The 19,455-nt window shown below is 48.9% G+C and overlaps 1 protein-coding gene across 2 annotated transcripts in view; it reads left to right on the top strand.

The window, feature by feature from the left end:
• Positions 1-288: 288 nt before the first annotated feature.
• Positions 289-19,455, top strand: part of Rfx8 (RFX family member 8, lacking RFX DNA binding domain) — a 63,472-nt gene continuing 44,305 nt past the window's right edge. Inside the window, exons 1-4 of one of the 2 annotated variants that reach the window (XM_005359972.1) lie at positions 289-353; positions 2,855-2,978; positions 8,720-8,781; positions 10,252-10,338. In XM_005359972.1, the coding sequence (XP_005360029.1) occupies positions 289-353; positions 2,855-2,978; positions 8,720-8,781; positions 10,252-10,338 (338 nt within the window). Of the gene's footprint in view, positions 354-2,854; positions 2,979-8,719; positions 8,782-10,251; positions 10,339-19,455 lie in introns of those variants that run through there. The other variant, XM_005359973.1, reaches the window with a different exon arrangement.

Raw genomic sequence — 19,455 nt, 5'->3', positions numbered from 1 at the left:
AAGCATGTGTCTCCGTTATTCTTTCTTGCTTCCTGGCTTGATCCATTGGCCCAAAGCAGGCTGCCATGGGGTGGGGTGGGATGGGGGTGGGGTGTCTATCAGGCCTTAGATCCGGGAGGGGGGCGATCCTAACCCGCACCTCTGGGTGCAGGGCATGGGCCCAGCATCCTCTTCCCTGGCGGCAGGGCTCCCCGCGCGCGCGTCCCCCGCGCGCCTCAGCTCTAAAGTAAACACGACCGAGGGGACCGGTGCCGCCTGCTCGCTGCCCGGCTGTAGCCGGCCAGACCCATGGCGGAGGCGGTGCCGGCCTCCCCTTTGGGCGGCCGCGGCCTGCACCAGGGCATCATCCAGTGGTGAGCGGCGGGGACACGGCCGAGGGCCGAGGGACAGGGCAGGTCGCAGGCCGGCAGGGCGGGGAGCCCAGGCCGAGGGAAAAAAGGAGCCCCGGTAGGTCGAGGGCGGAAGGCCATGGGCTGTGGACACCGGTTCCCACACACGCGGTCCTGCATCGGCACTGGGCTCCGGTTTTACATTCAACAGCCCCTGTGGGTTACACTTCCCTTGGGAAGCAATCCAGCTTGCCCCGGACCTAGGCCTGTTGGTAGGACACCTGGAACTCAGGCAGGCGTTGGCCAGGGAAGGAAACTTTTATTGGTTTTGTTGTTTAGTTTTTGGTTTTTCTCCCGGCGTGAGCTCTAGAGTGAATGTGCCTAACATAAAACAACTTTTAGCTTCAACCATGCATTCCATATTAGTTGTGAAATTCATTTCTTGGCTATTTAAATACAGGGAAAAAAATAGAAAGAAAAATACCCTCATCCCGTGGGACTAAACTCAAAAGGGTTTGTGACTCTTTATAAACGGGAAAATAATTGAAGCCAGTCCTCAGACTGTGGCTTTATAAGGTGACTATTATATATCTGCCTACATTTTTCTTTTTGTAAGTTTTAAGAAATCTTTTTCAGGGAAAACTCTCTTTTTAAAGAGTCACCTGAGTAAGAAATAGAAAAAAAAATCAGAGCTTTATGGTTATAAACAGTTACTATTTTCCTCCAAAAAGAATTATGGTCCTTCTCATCCTGAGTGAGAATAAACAACCTTACCATGTGACCAGGTTCCCTTGTATGCCTTCTAAACAGGAAGAACCAATTTGGTACCCCAATTAACTGCTTCAGCTCACCAATGCGTGTCTGGGGTTTTGAATTTTGCTACACAGATTTGAAAGAATGATTATAAAATTTAAAGTACTTGGGCATCCTCCTTAGGTGGCTTGGGGCCTGGGGCAAAGCAAGCGCCCCAAATCCTTTCAGAGATAACTGATGTCTTCAAGAGGTTTAGCAGAAAGTCCAAATCAAGTCCCATGCCCAAAATTTTTAAGTAGGCGGGCCTCTGCTGACATGACCTTCAGGGCTGGGAGAGAGGCCTGGAAGACTTCAATTCACTTAGCATTAGCATTCAGAACACTGCGTGTCTAAGGCAGATAGCCATGGGATGGAAAAGACCAGGCTTCCCAAAGAGAGGGGTAGGTAGATCTACAGAGAGAGCGATGACCAAGAGCCAGGGCCCTGGGGAACAGCTCAGGAGAGAGCAGGGAGGGGCCCCAACTGTTGTCAAGTGGAAGGAGGGCCATGTTTCTCCACGACTTCACCCTTTGTCTTCCACTCAGTGATCTGTTAGGTGGGACAGCAATGATGATCTATTTAGTCAAGCGGGGTCTTTCTGGGACATCAGTGCCATTGTCATCTGCACGTGGTGAATTATTCCCGGGAGAAAAGTCGGGATGTTGGCTGGTCCAGCGGAATGGAAGGATGAGGTTTCCATTTCAGAGACAGGAAGAGACAGTCAGACTGGGAAACATAAAAACGGGCACAGTACTGTGGGTACAGACCCTCAAAACATGGCCGCGATGGGCCTCAGCATCCAACCTCAGGCAAACACAAGGGAATTTTGGTGGCACACTGGCAGCCCCTTAACCGGTGTGCCTTGTGGTAGTTTTGCCTCACATCCTTTCCCCAGAGCCACACACAAGAGCGGCCAGGCTTTCCACAGCACTTTGTCCTTGGGGTTGCACTCCCAGGGGCAGTCTGCCAACACCTCCAATACAGATGGCTTTCTCGCTTCTGCTTGGCATTATGGTGGAAGAGATAAAAATGGCAAACCTCGAGAAAATCAAGTTATTAAAGAAATGGCTTCTTCTGATTCATGGCTCCTGTAGAGGTTTCAGTCCAGGGTCAACCGGCCCCATGGTTATGGTGTCTGCAGCAAGACATGGCATCATGGAGAGTGTCTGAAGAGCCATGATGCTAATGGAAGGGGGAGGTCCCAATATCCCCTTCAAAGGCACCTCCCCATACCTTATACCAGTCCCGTCATCCCCCTGTCATAGCACCATAGCGGGCCGTGGACAGGCTGTTAGCCCGTGGGCCTCTGGGACCAATTAACACCACACCCTCCCACCTGTCTTGATTCCTTGAGTGTACACTGTGGTATTAGTTTGCTGCTTTACCAGGTAAATAATTCTCTGTCCTGTAGTTACATAGACCTTGGCTACAGCCTCTGAAAAGATTCATCCAACAGTACCCACTCCTTTTTAGCGTGTAACTTCCCCTCCAATAAAACCCCCAGCCTTACAGTGTTGGTAACTGGAAACCCACAGTCTGTATTCCTACCACTGGCCCGAGGACAAGAGAGATCATTTCCTCTGCTGCCTGTGAGCGTCTGCTCCATCCCATAAGCTAGAGGAGGTCATTCAGCTGGGCCCGCGAATGCTCCCCGTCATGGGTTTTGACAGAGTGTCCCACTCCAGAAAAACAGCTGCCAATTTCCTGTTTCTGGTTCCCCTCTGTCTCTGCAGGCTAGTCGACAATTTCTGCGTCTGCGAAGGGTTCAGTGTGCCTCGATGTCTCATGTATGAGATTTATGTGGAGACCTGTGGGCAGAGTGCTCAGAACCAGGTTAACCCAGCAACATTCGGGAAGGTAAGTATGGAGACCTCGCAGAGCTATGTCCATTCAGACATTTGGTTTTATAAGTCTCAGCCCCACCCTGTGGGAGGCACTTAAGTGTGAAGATATACATTCAGAGAAATGTTGTCAGGTTATGTGAAGGTTCACACACAGACGGAGGTAGGTACAAGGTTGCTGATGGTCAAAGCCGTATAGGACCTCATATACGCAGACCACTGCTGACTGCCTCTAAAGGAAGACTAATGTGCATTTGGATTCAGTGGGGTCTCTACAGGTCTAACTTTGTTCTCAGGAGCCGCCAGTCAGTATCCTTCATTTGTATTGAAAATCCGCTTTCCATCTCCATGGTTTCCAGTGGTTTGGGGGACAGTTGAAGTACTCTTTGTGGCAACCCCAACATTCGCCGAAGAGCTTGGTCTGCCAGGCGCTTACTCCTGCCTAGAAGTGCCAAACCTCCCAGAACACAGTTCGGAACCACTCTGCTACCCAACAACCAATGCTTCCTGCACTTCAGCTGGGCTCAGAGAACTCATTGGCTTTGGAAGTTAGTACACATACCCAAGAACTTCTTCTGAGAACACTTAATATGCAACAAAATTACAGTATGAGACCCTCTTCATTCGACAGCTCTTATGAACAGCTCCTTAAAGGCAGACCCTGCTTTAGATGCTGGGACTGCAGTGGTGAGGTTGACAGAGAACAAGTCACAGCATTCTTGGGGTTCAGGCCACTAGGCCTCGGCAGGGATCCCCGGGGTTGTTTCATTGCTCGCAAAATAAACCTGGAGGGATGAAAGCCAAGGGTCCGCAGCTGGCCACGATGCAGGATCTAGCCTCCTGAGGCAGGGGCAGAGTGATGAGCCAAGGGCCCACAGCTGGCCACGATGCAGGATCTAGCCTCCTGAGGCAGGGGCAGAGTGATGAGCCAAGGGCCCACAGCTGGCCACGATGATGCAGGATCAAGCCTCCTGAGGCAGGCACAGAGTTCTCCCCACTTGTTGATGTCACTAAAAAGACCCTAGAGAATGGAGACGTTGGCGATCGCCTGGTCTGAGTGATGCCCAGACTAAGAGGAATCTTCTAAGCACCTTACCTTGTCTGTGGACTTCATCTGAGACCAGCATGCCCTCTCTAGGCTGAGACCTGAAGCTCAGTGAAGAAGAGCGCATTTCTGCAAAGGGGAGGGCGCCATTCCTCCGGACAACACAGCACAGGCCACGATTTGTCGTTCGGCCCGCAGAACACAGACGGATGAAAATCACTGGGCACAGTCGACCAGTCGACAACCTGCACCGCATAGCCAGGCTGATCTTAAAGGACTGGGGTGAGAAGGAGCTTGTTCATGGGGGGGTCACAGAGCTGCCAGTTATGCTTGTCGCCTTTCTTTGTAAGGGTCCTTATGTACACAGGGTTGGCTTGCTTTAGGGTGTTCTTTGATCACTGGTGAATGGATAACCGGATGGTTAAAAAATTAATCATTGTCATCATCATCTTGTCTGGATAAGAAAACTAAAGAGCCTATAAAGGCAAAAGGACTAGATCAACTGGGGAGCTGGCTCAGGAGGAAAGGTGCTTGCTGAGCAAGCTTGGGGACCCAAGTTCTGTCCCCAGCATCCATGCAAAAATTTGGATGTGGTGGTGCATGTCTGTAACCCTAGTACTGAGGAGACAGAGACAGGCGGATTCTGGGGTTTATTGGCCTCGATATCTATTATATTTAGATCTACCCTTCCAACTCAGTTCTCACAGCTGGTTCCCAGTCTTTAAGGGCCACTCTGTGCTTGTGATGTGTGGTTGAATCTTCCAATGTGGCCACTGCTTGTAGGTAGAAAGCAACTGCTCTTATTGCCATGCCTTTCTCAGGACTACTATTGGCTCCTAAAAGGCCACCTTCCTGCCTATCCATAATCCCCCCTAAAAGTGGCTTCAAGAATGCCACCCAGTGCCTCCCGGTACCACATCATGCTGCTAAAGTGTGCTCAGACACAGGACTGTTTTCTTCTTGGTTTGGTTTATTTGTTTTCCATTTGTTTTTTTTGTTTGTTTGTTTTTTGTTTTTTGTTTTTTTTTTTACATTTTCTTTGGGGCTTAATCCTTCTTGTCATTCCCTTAGTTCCACTGCAAATTTGTCACCAACAAAAATAAGTGTTTTTCTCACATAAGTGAGCATGAAGTTTGCTCTCCCGAGACTGCTTTATAAGCTGTAAATTCTCCATGAAAATAAGCAGACCAAAACCAAAGCGGGAAACTACGCTCACGGTCCCTTTATCACCGTATCTTATGGGGGTGACTCAGAAAGGTTTTCCAGCCCACTGAGAATCCCCACCTGCTTTCATGCAGCCCAAATGTCCGCGATTTCATCACTCTGAATTTTAGGGAACAGCATCAAAGACGTTGCGGAGTACTGAGTAGCCTGGCAGAGCCGCCTTCTCTTATCTGCCCACTTGCCAGTCTTCTCAAAGGGAAGTGGGTGACGTCAGCAGGGCATGATCTTTCCCTGGCTAAGACTGCAGCGACGGCTTCCTTCTCATCTCTCTGGATGGTGTCGTTAGAGGTTGTTCAGTTCTAGAAGAAAATTCTCTTCCACCTCCTTTTAAGATCTGGGGTCCAGGAATATAGCCCAGTGGGAGAGTTCTTGCTTAGCATGTGGAGCCCCTGAGTGTCCAGTCTCTGCACCAAACAGAAAGATCTTGTCGTGGGTTGTTGTTAGACGGCAGTACATTCCAACGGAAAGAAATGAGACTCCGGTGTCTGACCCCCACATTTATTTTGAATTCTTTGTCTTATTATTTCCCTTAGAATCCACTCCCCAAGATGCCAAGGCTCTAACATTAAGTTTGGCTGGCAAGTTGCCTGGAGAATAGGCCAGTGGAGAGGGACTGATTGTTGGGAATGTATCCAGTGTGCCAAAGCTGTGGCTAAATGGAGAAGGGAAGGGAAGGGGAAGAGGATATGACCACAAAGCATGTTTACAAGAGAAACAACAGAATATCCAATTCTCGCTTCCTCCCTCCTCCCCTGGGAACTGAGCCGATTCCCAAGGAGTTCCTGCACAGATGATTCGAACGGGTGTCTAGTTCGATGCGCATTCTGACCGCAAATGGTATCTTCTACGGCTCGGGGAGTTTCCGGAGGCCGACTTCCTCTGCTAAAATAACACTGGATGGATGTTCTTCTGATTAGGAAAGGATTGCATCGCTGTCGTGAGCAATGTGGAAATGGAAAAGTGCTAAGAAGGGGGAAATAAATGCTGGCTGGAGCCTCCCTCTCGAAGGTATAGTCACGAGCGTGGTCCATTGGGTGTGGTCCATTTGCACACACACTTGCGTGAGCAGCAGGAGCTGGGAGTAGCCACGGACCTTATTCCTGTGTCCCTTGTCACTGTGTTCCTGGTGCTCTCCTATCTCCCTCTTGTGAACAGGCAGCCGGCCTCCCTAGAAACCCTGGGCGACAAGACAACTTTGCTTGAAATGCCCAGTCTCATACAGTGTCTGAGCTCTAATGCAGCTTCCAAGTGGCCTGGTCTCCCCATTTCCCAGCTCTGGGGCACACCGCAAAGAATCAGGTGTGGGGGCCTATTTCCTGCATCCCTGCCTCACTCAGCTGCCAAGTGTTGGTTGAACCTTTTTGGGAGGAAGGACCAAGAGGTCCTTTTAAGAGCCAGCTGGACCCTTTTTTATTAAAAATGATTTATTTCTTTTTATTTTATGTGCATTGGTGTTTTACTGGCATGTATATCTGTGTGAGGGGATGGGATCCCCTGGAACTGGAGTTGCACAGATAGTTGTAAACTGCCACGTGGGTGCTGGGAACTGAACTCAGGTCCTCTGCAAGAGCAGACAGTGCTCTTAACCGCTGAGCCATCTCTCCAGCCCCAGATGGACCCTTTGGTGATGGCTTCTTCAGCACTTGCCTTGAGTGCTTTTTCATCACATGTCCCTTGGCTTGGTAGATAAGTTTTCTGGTGGAGCCTGCTGGTGTCTGCTTTCTTCATGTTCTGCAACGATACAGGAAACGTCTCTGCCCTCCCCAACTCCAGCTTTCTCACACATGGCTAACTTCTGGCCGCAGGAAGTTCTTGGTCGTTCTGGGCCTGAGCAGACAGTGGGCGGTGCCCATGGAACCAGAGCCGTAGCCTTGCTCTCTCTTTAGCCACCAAGGCCCTTCTTGTCCTACCCACGCGAGTTCTGGGTTGTCACAAGATGGCAACTGCAGTGGCCCCATGGGAAACACTGTGAGTGACTGGACCACCCTTCCTACACACCTCTCGCAGCAGAGAGAGTGGTCCATTAATGAGAACCCCTTTGTATTCCCTCATCTCTACTTCATCATGCGTGAATGAGCTCAGGCATTTTTTTCTTTTTGTTTCCTAAGTAAATGCCCATTTGATAACAAATGCCCGGGAGATCTAAGCCCCGAGGCTGGGCTGTCACACCGTTCACTGTTTTGTTCTTCTCTCCCCCTTTTTGCTTTGCCCTGTTGTATAGCTACAGCAAGGATAGATAGAGAGTGACATATGGAAGGATGCTGGGCGGATGCGTAGACAGACAGAAGATACATAGCTAGGTGGATAATAGGTAAGTGGATGATAGATAGATAGATAGATAGATAGATAGATAGATAGATAGATAGATAGATAGACAGACAGACAGACAGACAGGCAGACAGGCAGACAGGGATGAGAGAAAGATGAAACCCCTTCTCATTTCTCTCAAATGCTGCTCCTGGAAGATAATGCAAAAGGGAGGCAGGTGGTACAAGGGAAGAAGGGGCTCGGCCAAGCCGCTCTGCAGAGAAAGAGCAGACATCACTGGCAGTGATGTGGCGCTCCCTGTTCTGGCTGCCAACGTGTCCCTACAGGCAAGATTTCTCCTAGCAGCTGTGAGCCCGGAGACCATGCCTGTGGTTAACACCTTGATCAGGCAACTATAATAGATTCCTGTGGGTGAGAGGAACTCGGGTCTCACCGAACACGGGCACATCAAGACAACTCAGCCCAGGGATGAGAATGTGAATTCAGGTGGCTCTTCTTGAATTCAGGTGTCATTCTCTCCTAAAAACCTTGGGATGAGGGAGCCATGAAAACACAGCGATGCCAGGGAAGGAGGAAAGCCATGGAATGATAACGGCAGCCCCAGGCTGGACCCCACAGCTGCTGACAGTCCAGTTTCGAGAGAAGTTTCATGACTCCGGTCTTCGGTGTGACATTGAAGAGAGCAGAATGCAAGACCGCACACCCCATCAGATGCCAGCGATTTCGTCTAGAAACACAGAGGATGCATGTGAATACTGAGACTCTAAATCGAAGTTTGGTTTTAGAACTCTGGTTCTCACGCTTCCTAGTGCTGCGACCCTCCAATTCCTCATGTGTGGTGATCCCCGACCATAAATTGTTTTGTTGCTACTTGATAACTGTTATTTTGCTACTGTAATGGATGGTAATGTAGAAATCTGTGTTTTCTGATGGTCCCAATGGGGTCGCAACCCACAGGTTGAGAACCACTGTTTTAGAGGTTTGGTGCCGAGGATCTAAGCCAGGACATTACACACCGCAGCCTGGACAGCAAGGTTTATTTAAGATGTCACCTTTCCTACGGTGGCATACTGTACATATCTGATATACTCCCCTCTTCGTTTGCCTGTATCCTTTTCATAATCAGTTATAATACTTTTATAACTCTTTGGTAAGCGTAGATAGAAATGAGTTTGTCTTCAGTTTTCAAATTGCATCTTCAAATCCGCTTGTTCCTGCAGCTCGTGCGCTTGGTTTTTCCTGACCTGGGCACCCGGAGGCTGGGCACACGAGGAAGTGCCAGGTAGAGTAATGATGTTTGTTTTGTGTTAAATGGTGAAAATGAAAATACAGGCATATCGCAGTAAATGACAAGACGAGTGACACAGAATAAGCCATGCGTGACAGCGTTTACCAGACGGTGCCGTGGCTCAGACTGAATCCGTGTCTGAAGTCAGGACTGCATTTACCAGACGGTGCCATGGCTCAGACTGAATCCGTGTCTGAAGTCAGGACGGCATTTACCAGACGGTACCGTGGCTCAGACTGAACCCGTGTCTGAAGTCATTCAGGCAGCGCTGCATTCATCTGCTTCAAAATCTTATTAAAATATGAAGGCCACTAAATATATTTCAAACGTTTAGATATGCACAGTGATATTTTGTTTTTGTTTTCACAAATAAAGCTTGCCTAAAGATCAGAGTGCAGAGCTAAGCCACTAGAGGCCAGACAGTGGTGACTCACACCTTAAATCCTAGTTACTTGGGAGTCCCGGGACTTTAACCTCAGCACTAGGGAGGTGAAAGCCCGGAGTGATATGTCTGGGCAGAGAGAGGAATATAAGGCGGGACAAGTCTGAGGAGCAGGCCCCAAAACTCCCCATGCCCCTGCCCTGTCGAAGCTGGTCTCTGACAGCAGTCTGAGGTTTGGTGGAGACAGATGCAGTCTGGAGATGCAGTCTGAGGAGGCAGTCTGAGGAAAGAATCACCTTTTTGGTCTGAGGATTCGGTAGAGTTAAAAGGTCTCTCTAGTGGCTGGCCACACTGTTTCTCTGATCTCCCAGCTCTCACCCCATAGTTTCTCACTCTGGGTCTTTATTATTAATACCAATTAGAATTTCGTGCCACAGAAATGTGTCCACTTATTAAAGTGCTCAAATAATTACACACATAGAATAATGCCAATTGCTTTAATTATACTTTGAACTAAAATGTCTTAAGTATTTGGTCAATTAGCCTATGGAGGAGGCTGGGGCCTAAGGTGACAGTTTCAACAGGAAAGGAAATTCCAGTGCCATCAAATGTGTCCTTATCAAAATTGCCAGGCAATTATCATTGTCATTTGTTGTTTGTTTTAAATCAAGACAGGAAATCAGTGAGCAGGGCAGAAGTCAATTAGAGGAAGGACTGGCTGCCCGTGAAGAAACTGGAGACAGTGGCGAGTGCCAAGTCTAACCTTGGCAGTAGTCAAGTTGAAGCAATCTGGGTCTGTTGTTAGCCTGGGCACACTGCTGTAGTTTCGCAGACTCTGCAGAGCAGATGGGGCCGTGAAGGAGTCTGCGTGAAAGGTGTTAGGACAGGAGGCCCTGCCCCAGGACATCACATTGCAAAGCCCCTTAGTAGGGCTGTTGAAATGCATCTGGTGTTGGGCTGCAGTCTCCAGTGGGTCAGTGATGCAGTGGGTACACCTAACCTGCTGCGGTCCTCACTGAGAGGAACTGTGCACACAAATCATGCACTTGGATAAATGCTAATGGATGCCCTCTGTTTTCCAGGTATCACTATGATGGAATCTATATCAAGAAAAGTTCTTTCTTCTACTCCCATTACTGCTACCTCCTGGGTAAAAAAAGCTGTCACAGGTTAGTGCCTGTCCTTGAGTACTTTGGTCATGGGACGCAAGCCTGGTTTCTTTCTCCTTCCTTCCTTCCTTCCTTCCTTCCTTCCTTCCTTCCTTCCTTCCTTCCTTCCTTCCTTTTTATTTTCATTGATTCTCTGTGTCTTTCACATACATTCTGTTCCCATTTATCTCCCTGTCCTCTTGTATCTGCCCTCTGCCCTTGCATGGCCCCCCAACCAAAAAAAAAAAACAACAACAACAACAAAGAAACAAAATAAAAATAAAAACAAAAGCAATAACAAAGAAGAAACTTTCCATGGAAGCTGTAGTGTGGCCGGTTGAGAAACACAGTTTGCCCTTCGGTTTGTTCATCTTGACTCTCAAGTGTTCCTTACCGTGAGACATCAGTCTGGCTCGAGGCCTCTGGTTTCTGCTACCCCACCAATAATGGGCTCTCACTGAGGCTCCTCTTGGGTATCCTGTTGTTGTCCTGTGTCATGGAGGTCCTGTTGTTTTGAATCTGTAGGTTTGTCCCCTTCACGGGCTCCAACAGTTCATAGACTTGGTAGATGTTGGTGTAGGCAAACTGATAGCCCTGGTTCTGGGCCTGGGTGGTAGGCAGGTTGGTCAGCTCATTAGCTTTCCCTCATTGTAATGACCCAGGCCGGATCTCCAGCACTGCCTTGGCTTCCTCACCCCGTGCAGCCTGCAGCAAGGGGCAGGATCAGTTCTGTTTTCAGGTCCTCAGCTCCAGGTGCCCCTCATTCACATCACCAGGGCTAGCTCTACTCTTTTTCCAGACGAGATACAAGGCCCTCTCTCCTGATTCCTGTAGGGGGCATATGAGATGGGGGGGGGGCAGGGCCAGCTCTCATGCCCTCAGGGCTGGATCATCTCTGACCCAGACAGCAGGGTCAGCTCTAGTGTGCTGCCCAGGTAGGGTGCAGGGCCCACTCTCCCGTGTGCTGCAGCTGGTGTGGGGCAGGGCTAGTTCTCTCGCTCTCGTGACCCCAGGGCCAGCTCTCACCCCTGCCAGTCTTGTTTCTTTGAAAATCATTTCGGTTTTAGTTGTACCTAACTGATTTGTGGGCTGCTCTACCTCAAGTCCTTTTGGAGGGCAGAAACAACATAACATGTAGCTAACACACCTTTTCAGCCTTTGGCAATGTCATTGGCCAGAGATCCATTTCTGGTTGACTTCTGTGATTCTTAGCCACCCAAGCCATTTCTGGTTAAGTCTCCCTGGAAGCATCCATTGCCTTCAGGACTCCATGTGTCCCCTCTCGCGCACTGTGCTTCCCTTTAACCTCTGCGCTTCCCGGTGAGTAGAGGCTGTCAGTCTCACCAGCCCCAGGAGCCTCTTACCTTTCATCTTTCACTAACCCTTCACTCCACAAGGATGTTGCTTCATCTCATGATCTCCGGTCCTTTCCCTGCCCACTGCCTAGGAAGCCCGCTCTGGCTGTGTGCCAGGCATTCCCATTGAGGATGGCCCATGGGAACCTCACACTCAGGCTGTGGAAACTTCAACTTAGAACCTCCCTGAAAATTGCCTCCACTTCTTGACTTTCCATTTTGTGACAACACTCAGTCATCCTAAGCCACCACTGACTCCATGAAAGCCTTGTTCATTCTTCCCCTTTGAGACACTGATATTTCGTGTAAGCCCTTGTCATTCTGCTTAGAGAGTGGTTTTGGGCTCCACATCTACAGATTGAGCCATGCTAAAGGTTCACCATCCTCAGAGTCAACCAGACCGAGGCCTTGTGCTTGGCAGTTAAGTCCGTGGTCTTCATATCTGTCCTAAGCACGCACAGACATCTCATCCTATGACCGTATCCCAAATAATGCAGCCTAAGAGTCCTTGCACAACACATAGCATTGCTTTCAGCATTATGTAATCTAGAGATGGTTCAAAGCATATTTGAGGAGTCACGCTCTTTGCAGACACTCATAGAAGGGATTTGAGCATCGGGGGAGGTCTGGGGCTGGTCCCCTGCGGATGCTGAGGGACAGCTAGATTCCCATGGAGCTCATATGGCCGCCCTCTTCTCAGTCCCTCCTTACTCCAAACATAGCCACTAGACCAAGCATCCTAATTTGCCTGCCTCTTCCCTTCCCAGAAGCACCTAAGGTAAAGACCACCCACTAGGCACTGCCGGCAGCCTTCCAATCCTGCTTCCTTTTCTGAGCATACTTCATATTCCTTTATAATATAAGACTTACTGTCAGCCATACTCACCTTCCTGTGACCGAGGTGTGCATGGCTCTATCTTGTTCTAATCATCCGGGCCTTCCACAATCCCGCTCCTCATTCTCTGCTGGGGTCCTCTTGAACCCACCATTCCTGATGACATCGGGGGGACCATCCTCAGCGGTTCCAGCTCCAGGGAAGTCTCCTGCCCCCACATTTCCACACGGCTCATAGACTCTCTACCCAGCCAGCATTTCTGCTCTGCTCATTAGCTGTCTACCGGACCTTCGCTTGGCACAAATAGGTGGTTGTGCACCCGAGAAACCAAGGGCAATTTCTTTTTCATCTATCACACGGCATCATCAGCATCTTCAGCATCATCAGCATCCCACTCACTCCCAAAGTCCTCTAGCTTTGACGGTAACAAGGTTGTATGAGGGGCCCCTGGAGAGTGGCTGCTTAGCCTGTAGTGCAGATGAGACATGGCCCCTTCCCACTGCTTGCTTAATAGGAGAACCGAGATGCATGTTTAATGTGATTCACATATGATGTAAGTGTCAGAAATGTACAAGGTCCCAGTGAGAAGGGGAACGGACATTCTGACAGGAAGTGATAGAGGAGTGATGGGGGACTTGGGCTTCACGCTGAGCCATGAAGGTCAGACAGGTTAGGATTCTGACAGGTGAAGAGGGAGAGAGCAGCAGGCCGGGCTTCTGTGGAGGAGAAGGAGGGATGGGAAAGCTTGAGCACCCTGCTGGGCAGCTGTGGAGCCTGGCAGAAGATGACACTGGGAGGCTGGGGCTGCCGTGGTCCAGGGGTCTCCTGAGAGACAGTGTGGGATCACGATTAGAGTCTTCACAGCAGCAGAACCCCGGAGCTTCACCTGTTTCTACTGTGCTGTGGTTTGAATACTTGTGTCCCACCAAAGCTCAAGATGAACTAAATCCCCAGTGTAATAGTGTTAGGAGTTGGAGCCTCAAGCACACCTAGGCACACACATCACACAGATCTGCACACACAAACAAACATGGTGTGTGGGGGGTGATCTTTATGAGTGATTGAAACCATAAGGACAATGCTCTCATGAATGACATTCTGCCCTCATGAATGACATTCTGCCCTCATGCCACAGTTTGGCCCATTTATCTCTTGTGCTTTGTAAGAATAGAGCATCTGTCCCTCTTGCTCCTCTGGCATTCACTGTGGAGGTATATAGAACACGGTACCATCCTAGAGCCTTAGAACCAGAGAGGGAGCCTCTGCCAGACCCTGGATCTGCTAGTGCCACCACCGGACTTCTCAGCCCCTTGATCTGTAAGAGAGAAACTCCTTTTGTTCATATGTTACTTCACTGATGGTGCTTTGTCGTAGCTGCAGGGACAGAGATGTGTCCCCAGTCAGTACTGGGACAGTTGAATGTTGAAAGAAAGGAAGAGAAATGGCATAGCCGAGCATGCCCACAAGTCTTAAGATCAACTTCAAATACAGTCATCATGTCCCTCAACCTTCCTGATGCTGTGACTCTTTAATACAGTCCCTCGTGTTGTGGTGACCCCCAACCATAGCATCATTTTCATTGCTACTTTATAGCTGTTATTCTGCTACTCTTTTTTTTTTTTTTTTGAAACAGGGTTTCTCTGTAGCTTTGGAGCCTGTCCTGGAACTAGCTCTTGTAGACCAGGCTGGTCTCGAACTCACAGAGATCCGCCTGCCTCTGCCTCCCAAGTGCTGGGATTAAAGGCGTGCGCCACCACCGCCCAGCTTATTCTGCTACTCTTATGAATCATATTGTAAATGTAAATGCCTGTATTTTCCAGCGGTCTTAGGTGGTCCCTGTGAAAGGGTCGTTCAACCCCCAAAGTTGTCTCAACCCACAGGTTGAGAACTGATAAGAGAGGGGTAACATTTAACAGAAACCCCACATGCAAAAGAAAAATGAACGTCAACACAAACCTTACAACTTTGATGAAACTTAACTCAAGAAGGGTCAGAGGCTTAAACCTAAAATAGAAGGATAAGAATAAAGCTATGCCAGGCTTGATGGCACACATCTTTAATCCCAGTACTCAAGAGGCAGGGGCAGTCAGATGTCCATGAGTTCGAGGCCAAACTGGTCTATATATAGTAAGTTCCAGGACATCCAGGGTTCTGTAGAAAGACCCTGTTTCAACCTCCACAAAAGAGTAAGGGTTTACCCCAGCTAGTAGGGAGGCCGAGGTTCCCAATTGTTCAAGAGTTTGAGATTGTACTAGGTAATATTTGCAAAATTGTAGCACAAAATTAACAACAAAAAGCAAATAAATAAAATATAGGAATATTAAATTTAAAAAGTAGATTAAGCTTAATGGGTCCTTATGGCTAGGCAGAAAGTCCAAGGCTTAGTCCCACATGCATGAACCCTAAAATGAAAAACTTAGTTGAGCTTTTTCAAAAGTCCTGAAAAGAGGATAGAAAAGACACAGAAAGAAACCATTTGCAATACACACGGCTGTCAGATGATCAGAATCTAGAATTTAGAAAGAGCACGTAAAACTCAATAGTATGAAAACTCAAAAACAATCCTATTAGACAAAAGGCAAACACCCCCCCACACACACACAGCTAGCCCTTTCTGCTGTGAGCTGTGCCTACACACCTGTGGGAGGAAAGGAACTAGAAAGACCAAATCCTACTGACGGTGCAGAGAACGCGGGCTGTTCCCACATCTCTGGTGGGAATATAAAACAATTAGTCACCCTACAAAATGGTTTGGCAGGTTTTCATAAAAACCTGGCACGTGAGGACTGTCTAAGCTTCCATTGATCTCAGAGACATTTGTCCCTGAGAAATGAAACCTCCTGTCCATGTGCAACCCCGCCCCCCAAGAATGTTCCCAACAGCAGCAGTGCTAACAGCCTAGGACTCCAGTCAGCCCAGATGCCCTGCGGCAGGTGGCAGGTTCATCTAACTGCGGTACATCCAAACCACAGACTGTCACCCACCAGTGAAAAGGAGTAAGCCGTTGACCCATGTCGAAACTTGGATAAACCTCTCTGGAATTGCGCTAAGTGAAAACAGCCCCAACCCTAAGAGATTCCACTTCTAGGGCATGTTCAAATGATGAAACGAGGGGCAGACGGTTGGCAGAACTGAGTGGTCCAGGGTGAGGGAGGCTGGAGACGAGCCTGGCTCTAAAAGCGCCATGCCATGAGACATCCTTATTTCTGTACTTCCGGGTTATCGTCCTCCATTTTAGATACATACACACACAAGCACAGTTTGAGTAAAACAGAAAATGTGAGTAAGGTAGGCGAGTGGTACCAGTGGCAATATCTGAGCTGTGGCATGGGACAGCAGACTCTGTCTCTGCAGATTTCATCAACCATGGGTGGGAATTATGTGGAAGAAAAATTCTGTCTGCATGGAATATAGGAACTGCTTTTTTTTTTTTAAAGCATCATCCCCTACTTGATATAGTGTTGCAGCTTTTTTCATAGAATTTCCTTTGTCCTAGGTACATGTGTCAACTGGAGCTGATTTCCAGTGTTCAGGGTTGTGTGCAAGGTCTCCGCACATTCTGTACATTTCATATGGGGACTTGGCAGCCATGGAATTAGGCTTAGAGTGTTGGTGACTTCTGGAATCAATGCCCAGTAGAGCCAAAGGGAGATTGTACAATAGTTTTCAAACAGTTATCCCTGGGTGGAACCGAGCAGAGCATCAAAGGGACGGCTCCCTTGATTATTTCTTACAGCTACACATAAATCTATAATTACACCAGTAAAAAAAATTCAACTAAAAATAATAAAGCAAGCATAACTCCATAATCTAGGAGAAAAGGCGTGGTAAGCCCCGTGACGTCTCCCAGCCCAGTCCTCGGGGTGGCCAGGGATCTCAAACCTGCACAGGCTACAAGCACTCCAGTCCTTGTTGCCCTTCACAGCTCTCGCCCTTCTCCCCACATGAGAGGCCAGGTGACAGTGCCTGGGAGGTACGGAACCGTCTGCCTCTAACAGATCTGAGTGGTGGAAAGGGAAGCCAGCAAGGAGGGCCCAGCTCTGTACATCTGGAAGTCATCAACCTGAGGGAGCGAGGGAGCGCAGCTGGCTCTGCTTACACTCGCTTCCCCGCGTTTAAGACCCAAGGGAGAGCCCTGGGCAAGGCTTCAGATGAGAGGTTTTTGAGGTTCCCCTAAGTTGTCTGCCTCGCCGAGACCGGCGTTTCTTTATGAGTTCAGGGATGACCGCTAATGTACAACAGCCCTGCTATTTGCTGAGGGGCAGGATAGAGATTCCTCTGGGGAGGCAGCCTTGGGCTGAGGGTGTAGCTCAGTGGTGGAGCACTGGTCTAGCGTGTGTTCTTGTGAAGTCCCGAGTTTCAGCACCACAGCTGAAAGAAAGATAAGCATTTCTTACCAGAACCGTTTTAGAGTGGCGCATACAAGCGATCTAAAGCAACTGTTGGGGACACTTACCTGTGCCTAGGCTGTTCAAGGGTCTGGTTTAAACACATATCCCTTCCCAACCCCAATACAGACACACTCTCTGGACTTTGTGTTAGGGAAGGTAATAAAATCACACACATAGACAAACACACACACATACGCACAGGCACACATGCATTAGTACAGAGATTTGGCTAAGAACAGGGAAAGTGGCTCTCAGCATTATGCCTCTGTCCCCAAACACTTCAAAGAGGCATATAGCCTAGATAAAATACATTCAATGTCTAGAATGTTTCTCACCGCTTTGCTATAGCCCATCCCATCAGCCCGGTCTGCACTCAAGTCCTGGGACTACCACCACGCTGCATTCTCCATGCCTGTGCTGGGGAGGAGAAATGTCCCAGGATACAGTAAAAGGCCTGTCTTGAGGACCAGGACACAATGTCTGCTTATCAACTGCAGAGGTGACAGAAGATAGATGCAGTGTCCGTGGATGGGATGGGTGTGGTAAGAACATAGATGCAGTGTCCATGGATGGGATGGGTGTGGTAAACCTCACCCGAGACCCAAGAAGGGCCGAGATCTGACCAGCATCTTAAGATTTTGTTTGCTTTTTATCATATGAAAAAGACCCCGTCATGAAGTGCAGAATTCTCTCTCTCTCTCTCTCTCTCTCTCTCTCTCTCTCTCTCTCTCTCCCCCCCCCCCCAGGGTAGTGTGATTTGGCAGGGACAAGCCTCCCAGGGACTAGCCAGGCAGCCAGACTAACACCTGGACATGGTGTAATTGCTGACCTAGAAATCCGTCAGACTGAGGCCAAGGTGCAAAACGCTTCCCTCCTCTGTCAGTGTGGAGTGTGTGTGTGCATGTGTGTGTATGTACATGTGTGTTTAATCATACCTGGGGAAGTGGCCCTGCTTAACTTAAATCCCAAGTTAAAACGTTTTAAAGAAAACTAGTCTGTCCTTTTTCATTCTACTTCATATAGATTCCGAAAAGAATTACATGTGATTTTATGTTTCTCTTCAAGATGTAATGGAGCTAATCTTTGCCCTCCTCTCTGCCACAGCAAGGGCACCCACACGTGCGAACACACACACACACACACACACACACACACACACGTGTATGGGTTCCATCCTTCCCAGCACATAGACTGACTTATACACAAACACGGGTACGGGTTCCATCTTTCCCGTCACACAGACACAGACATGCACACACACAAAAATATAAACATACACACACAACACACATACACACACACGTTTCATCTCTCCCAGTACACAGACATAGACATGTTAGGCATGTACGTACACACATACAGACACACGAACACAAACATACACACACAAGTTTCATACCTCTCAGCACACAGACACACACACACATACAACACACATACACACATGCATTACATCCATCCCAACACACACACACACACACACACACACACACACACACACACACGGGACTTTTCCAGCTAAAGGCCTTTGAAAGTGTCTAAGCCGTCCTTCAAATGCTGAGCCTTTGTTCTTCCATCCCTTTGTTCTCCTGCCAGTTGGTGAGCTCAGGGGACTGCCTTGGGGTAGCAGCCTGAGCCTGTGGAATGTGGCTGTGGATCCGTCCACAGCTGGATCCATGTACCAGCGATGCAGGACAGGCAGAGCACTCCTCTTCCCGCCTCCCCCCACCCCTTGGGGAAAGCAAGCTCAGCAGAAGGTAGCTACAGCCTAGCAATTGTGGCCACCACCACCTGACGGTGCCAGGTCACAGCAGCTCTGCCAAAGGGTCCCCTGGCCCAGTAACGCCCTCTTCTCCTTCCATTTAGGCAGCCAGTGCACAAGAAGGGGCTAAGATGTAAACAGAGCCTTCAGGGCCAGGACCCCCCAGCGAGACCGCTGATGAGTCTCCCCACTAATGAGGTGTCCAAGTTGCAACCAGCTTTTTGGCCCTGTCCACCCTATGCTTTCAGGGCTGGTTAGGACTTGTTAAGGTTAAACATATACATTACCTGGTTGTGTTCTAGCAGCTCGAAGAAAAAAAGAAAGAAAAGAATCTTGTGTATGAAGAATCATGCCCCTGGATGACACTCTGGCTCGCAAAGACTTTGGAAGCAGGGTTCAGCCCCAAGCTCCCCTGACATCCCCAGGAACTTATCATTTGATCCAAGGACACCCCCCCCTCCGCTGCCATCTCTGCCAAGAGCCATCCACTGCAATGCCTGATGTTATTTGCCGTCTCCCTGTGAAACTTGACCCCCCCCCCTCCCAGCACATGCACCCAGGGGCTGAAGTTTGCATCAGGAAGGCAAATGTGGATAACTTATACTTTCAGCACTTACAGAGGCTTCCCCACAGGTTGTCATTTTGCAATTAAGTTGTTCATTAAATCTAATGGGTCAGGAGACAGTTAAATAGTTGAGTAGCAACCTCCCTCCATGAAGAAAATGACTAAGCTACGGCGCTCAGCTTGCCAGCTTAGTTTTTCCAGTAGCATAATTCCTGTACATTTTTAGTTTC

Source organism: Microtus ochrogaster, linkage group LG2 (genome assembly GCF_000317375.1).
Source record: "Microtus ochrogaster isolate Prairie Vole_2 linkage group LG2, MicOch1.0, whole genome shotgun sequence".
Classification (NCBI taxonomy): domain Eukaryota; kingdom Metazoa; phylum Chordata; class Mammalia; order Rodentia; family Cricetidae; genus Microtus; species Microtus ochrogaster.
This window is presented reverse-complemented; position numbering and strand designations above follow the sequence as displayed.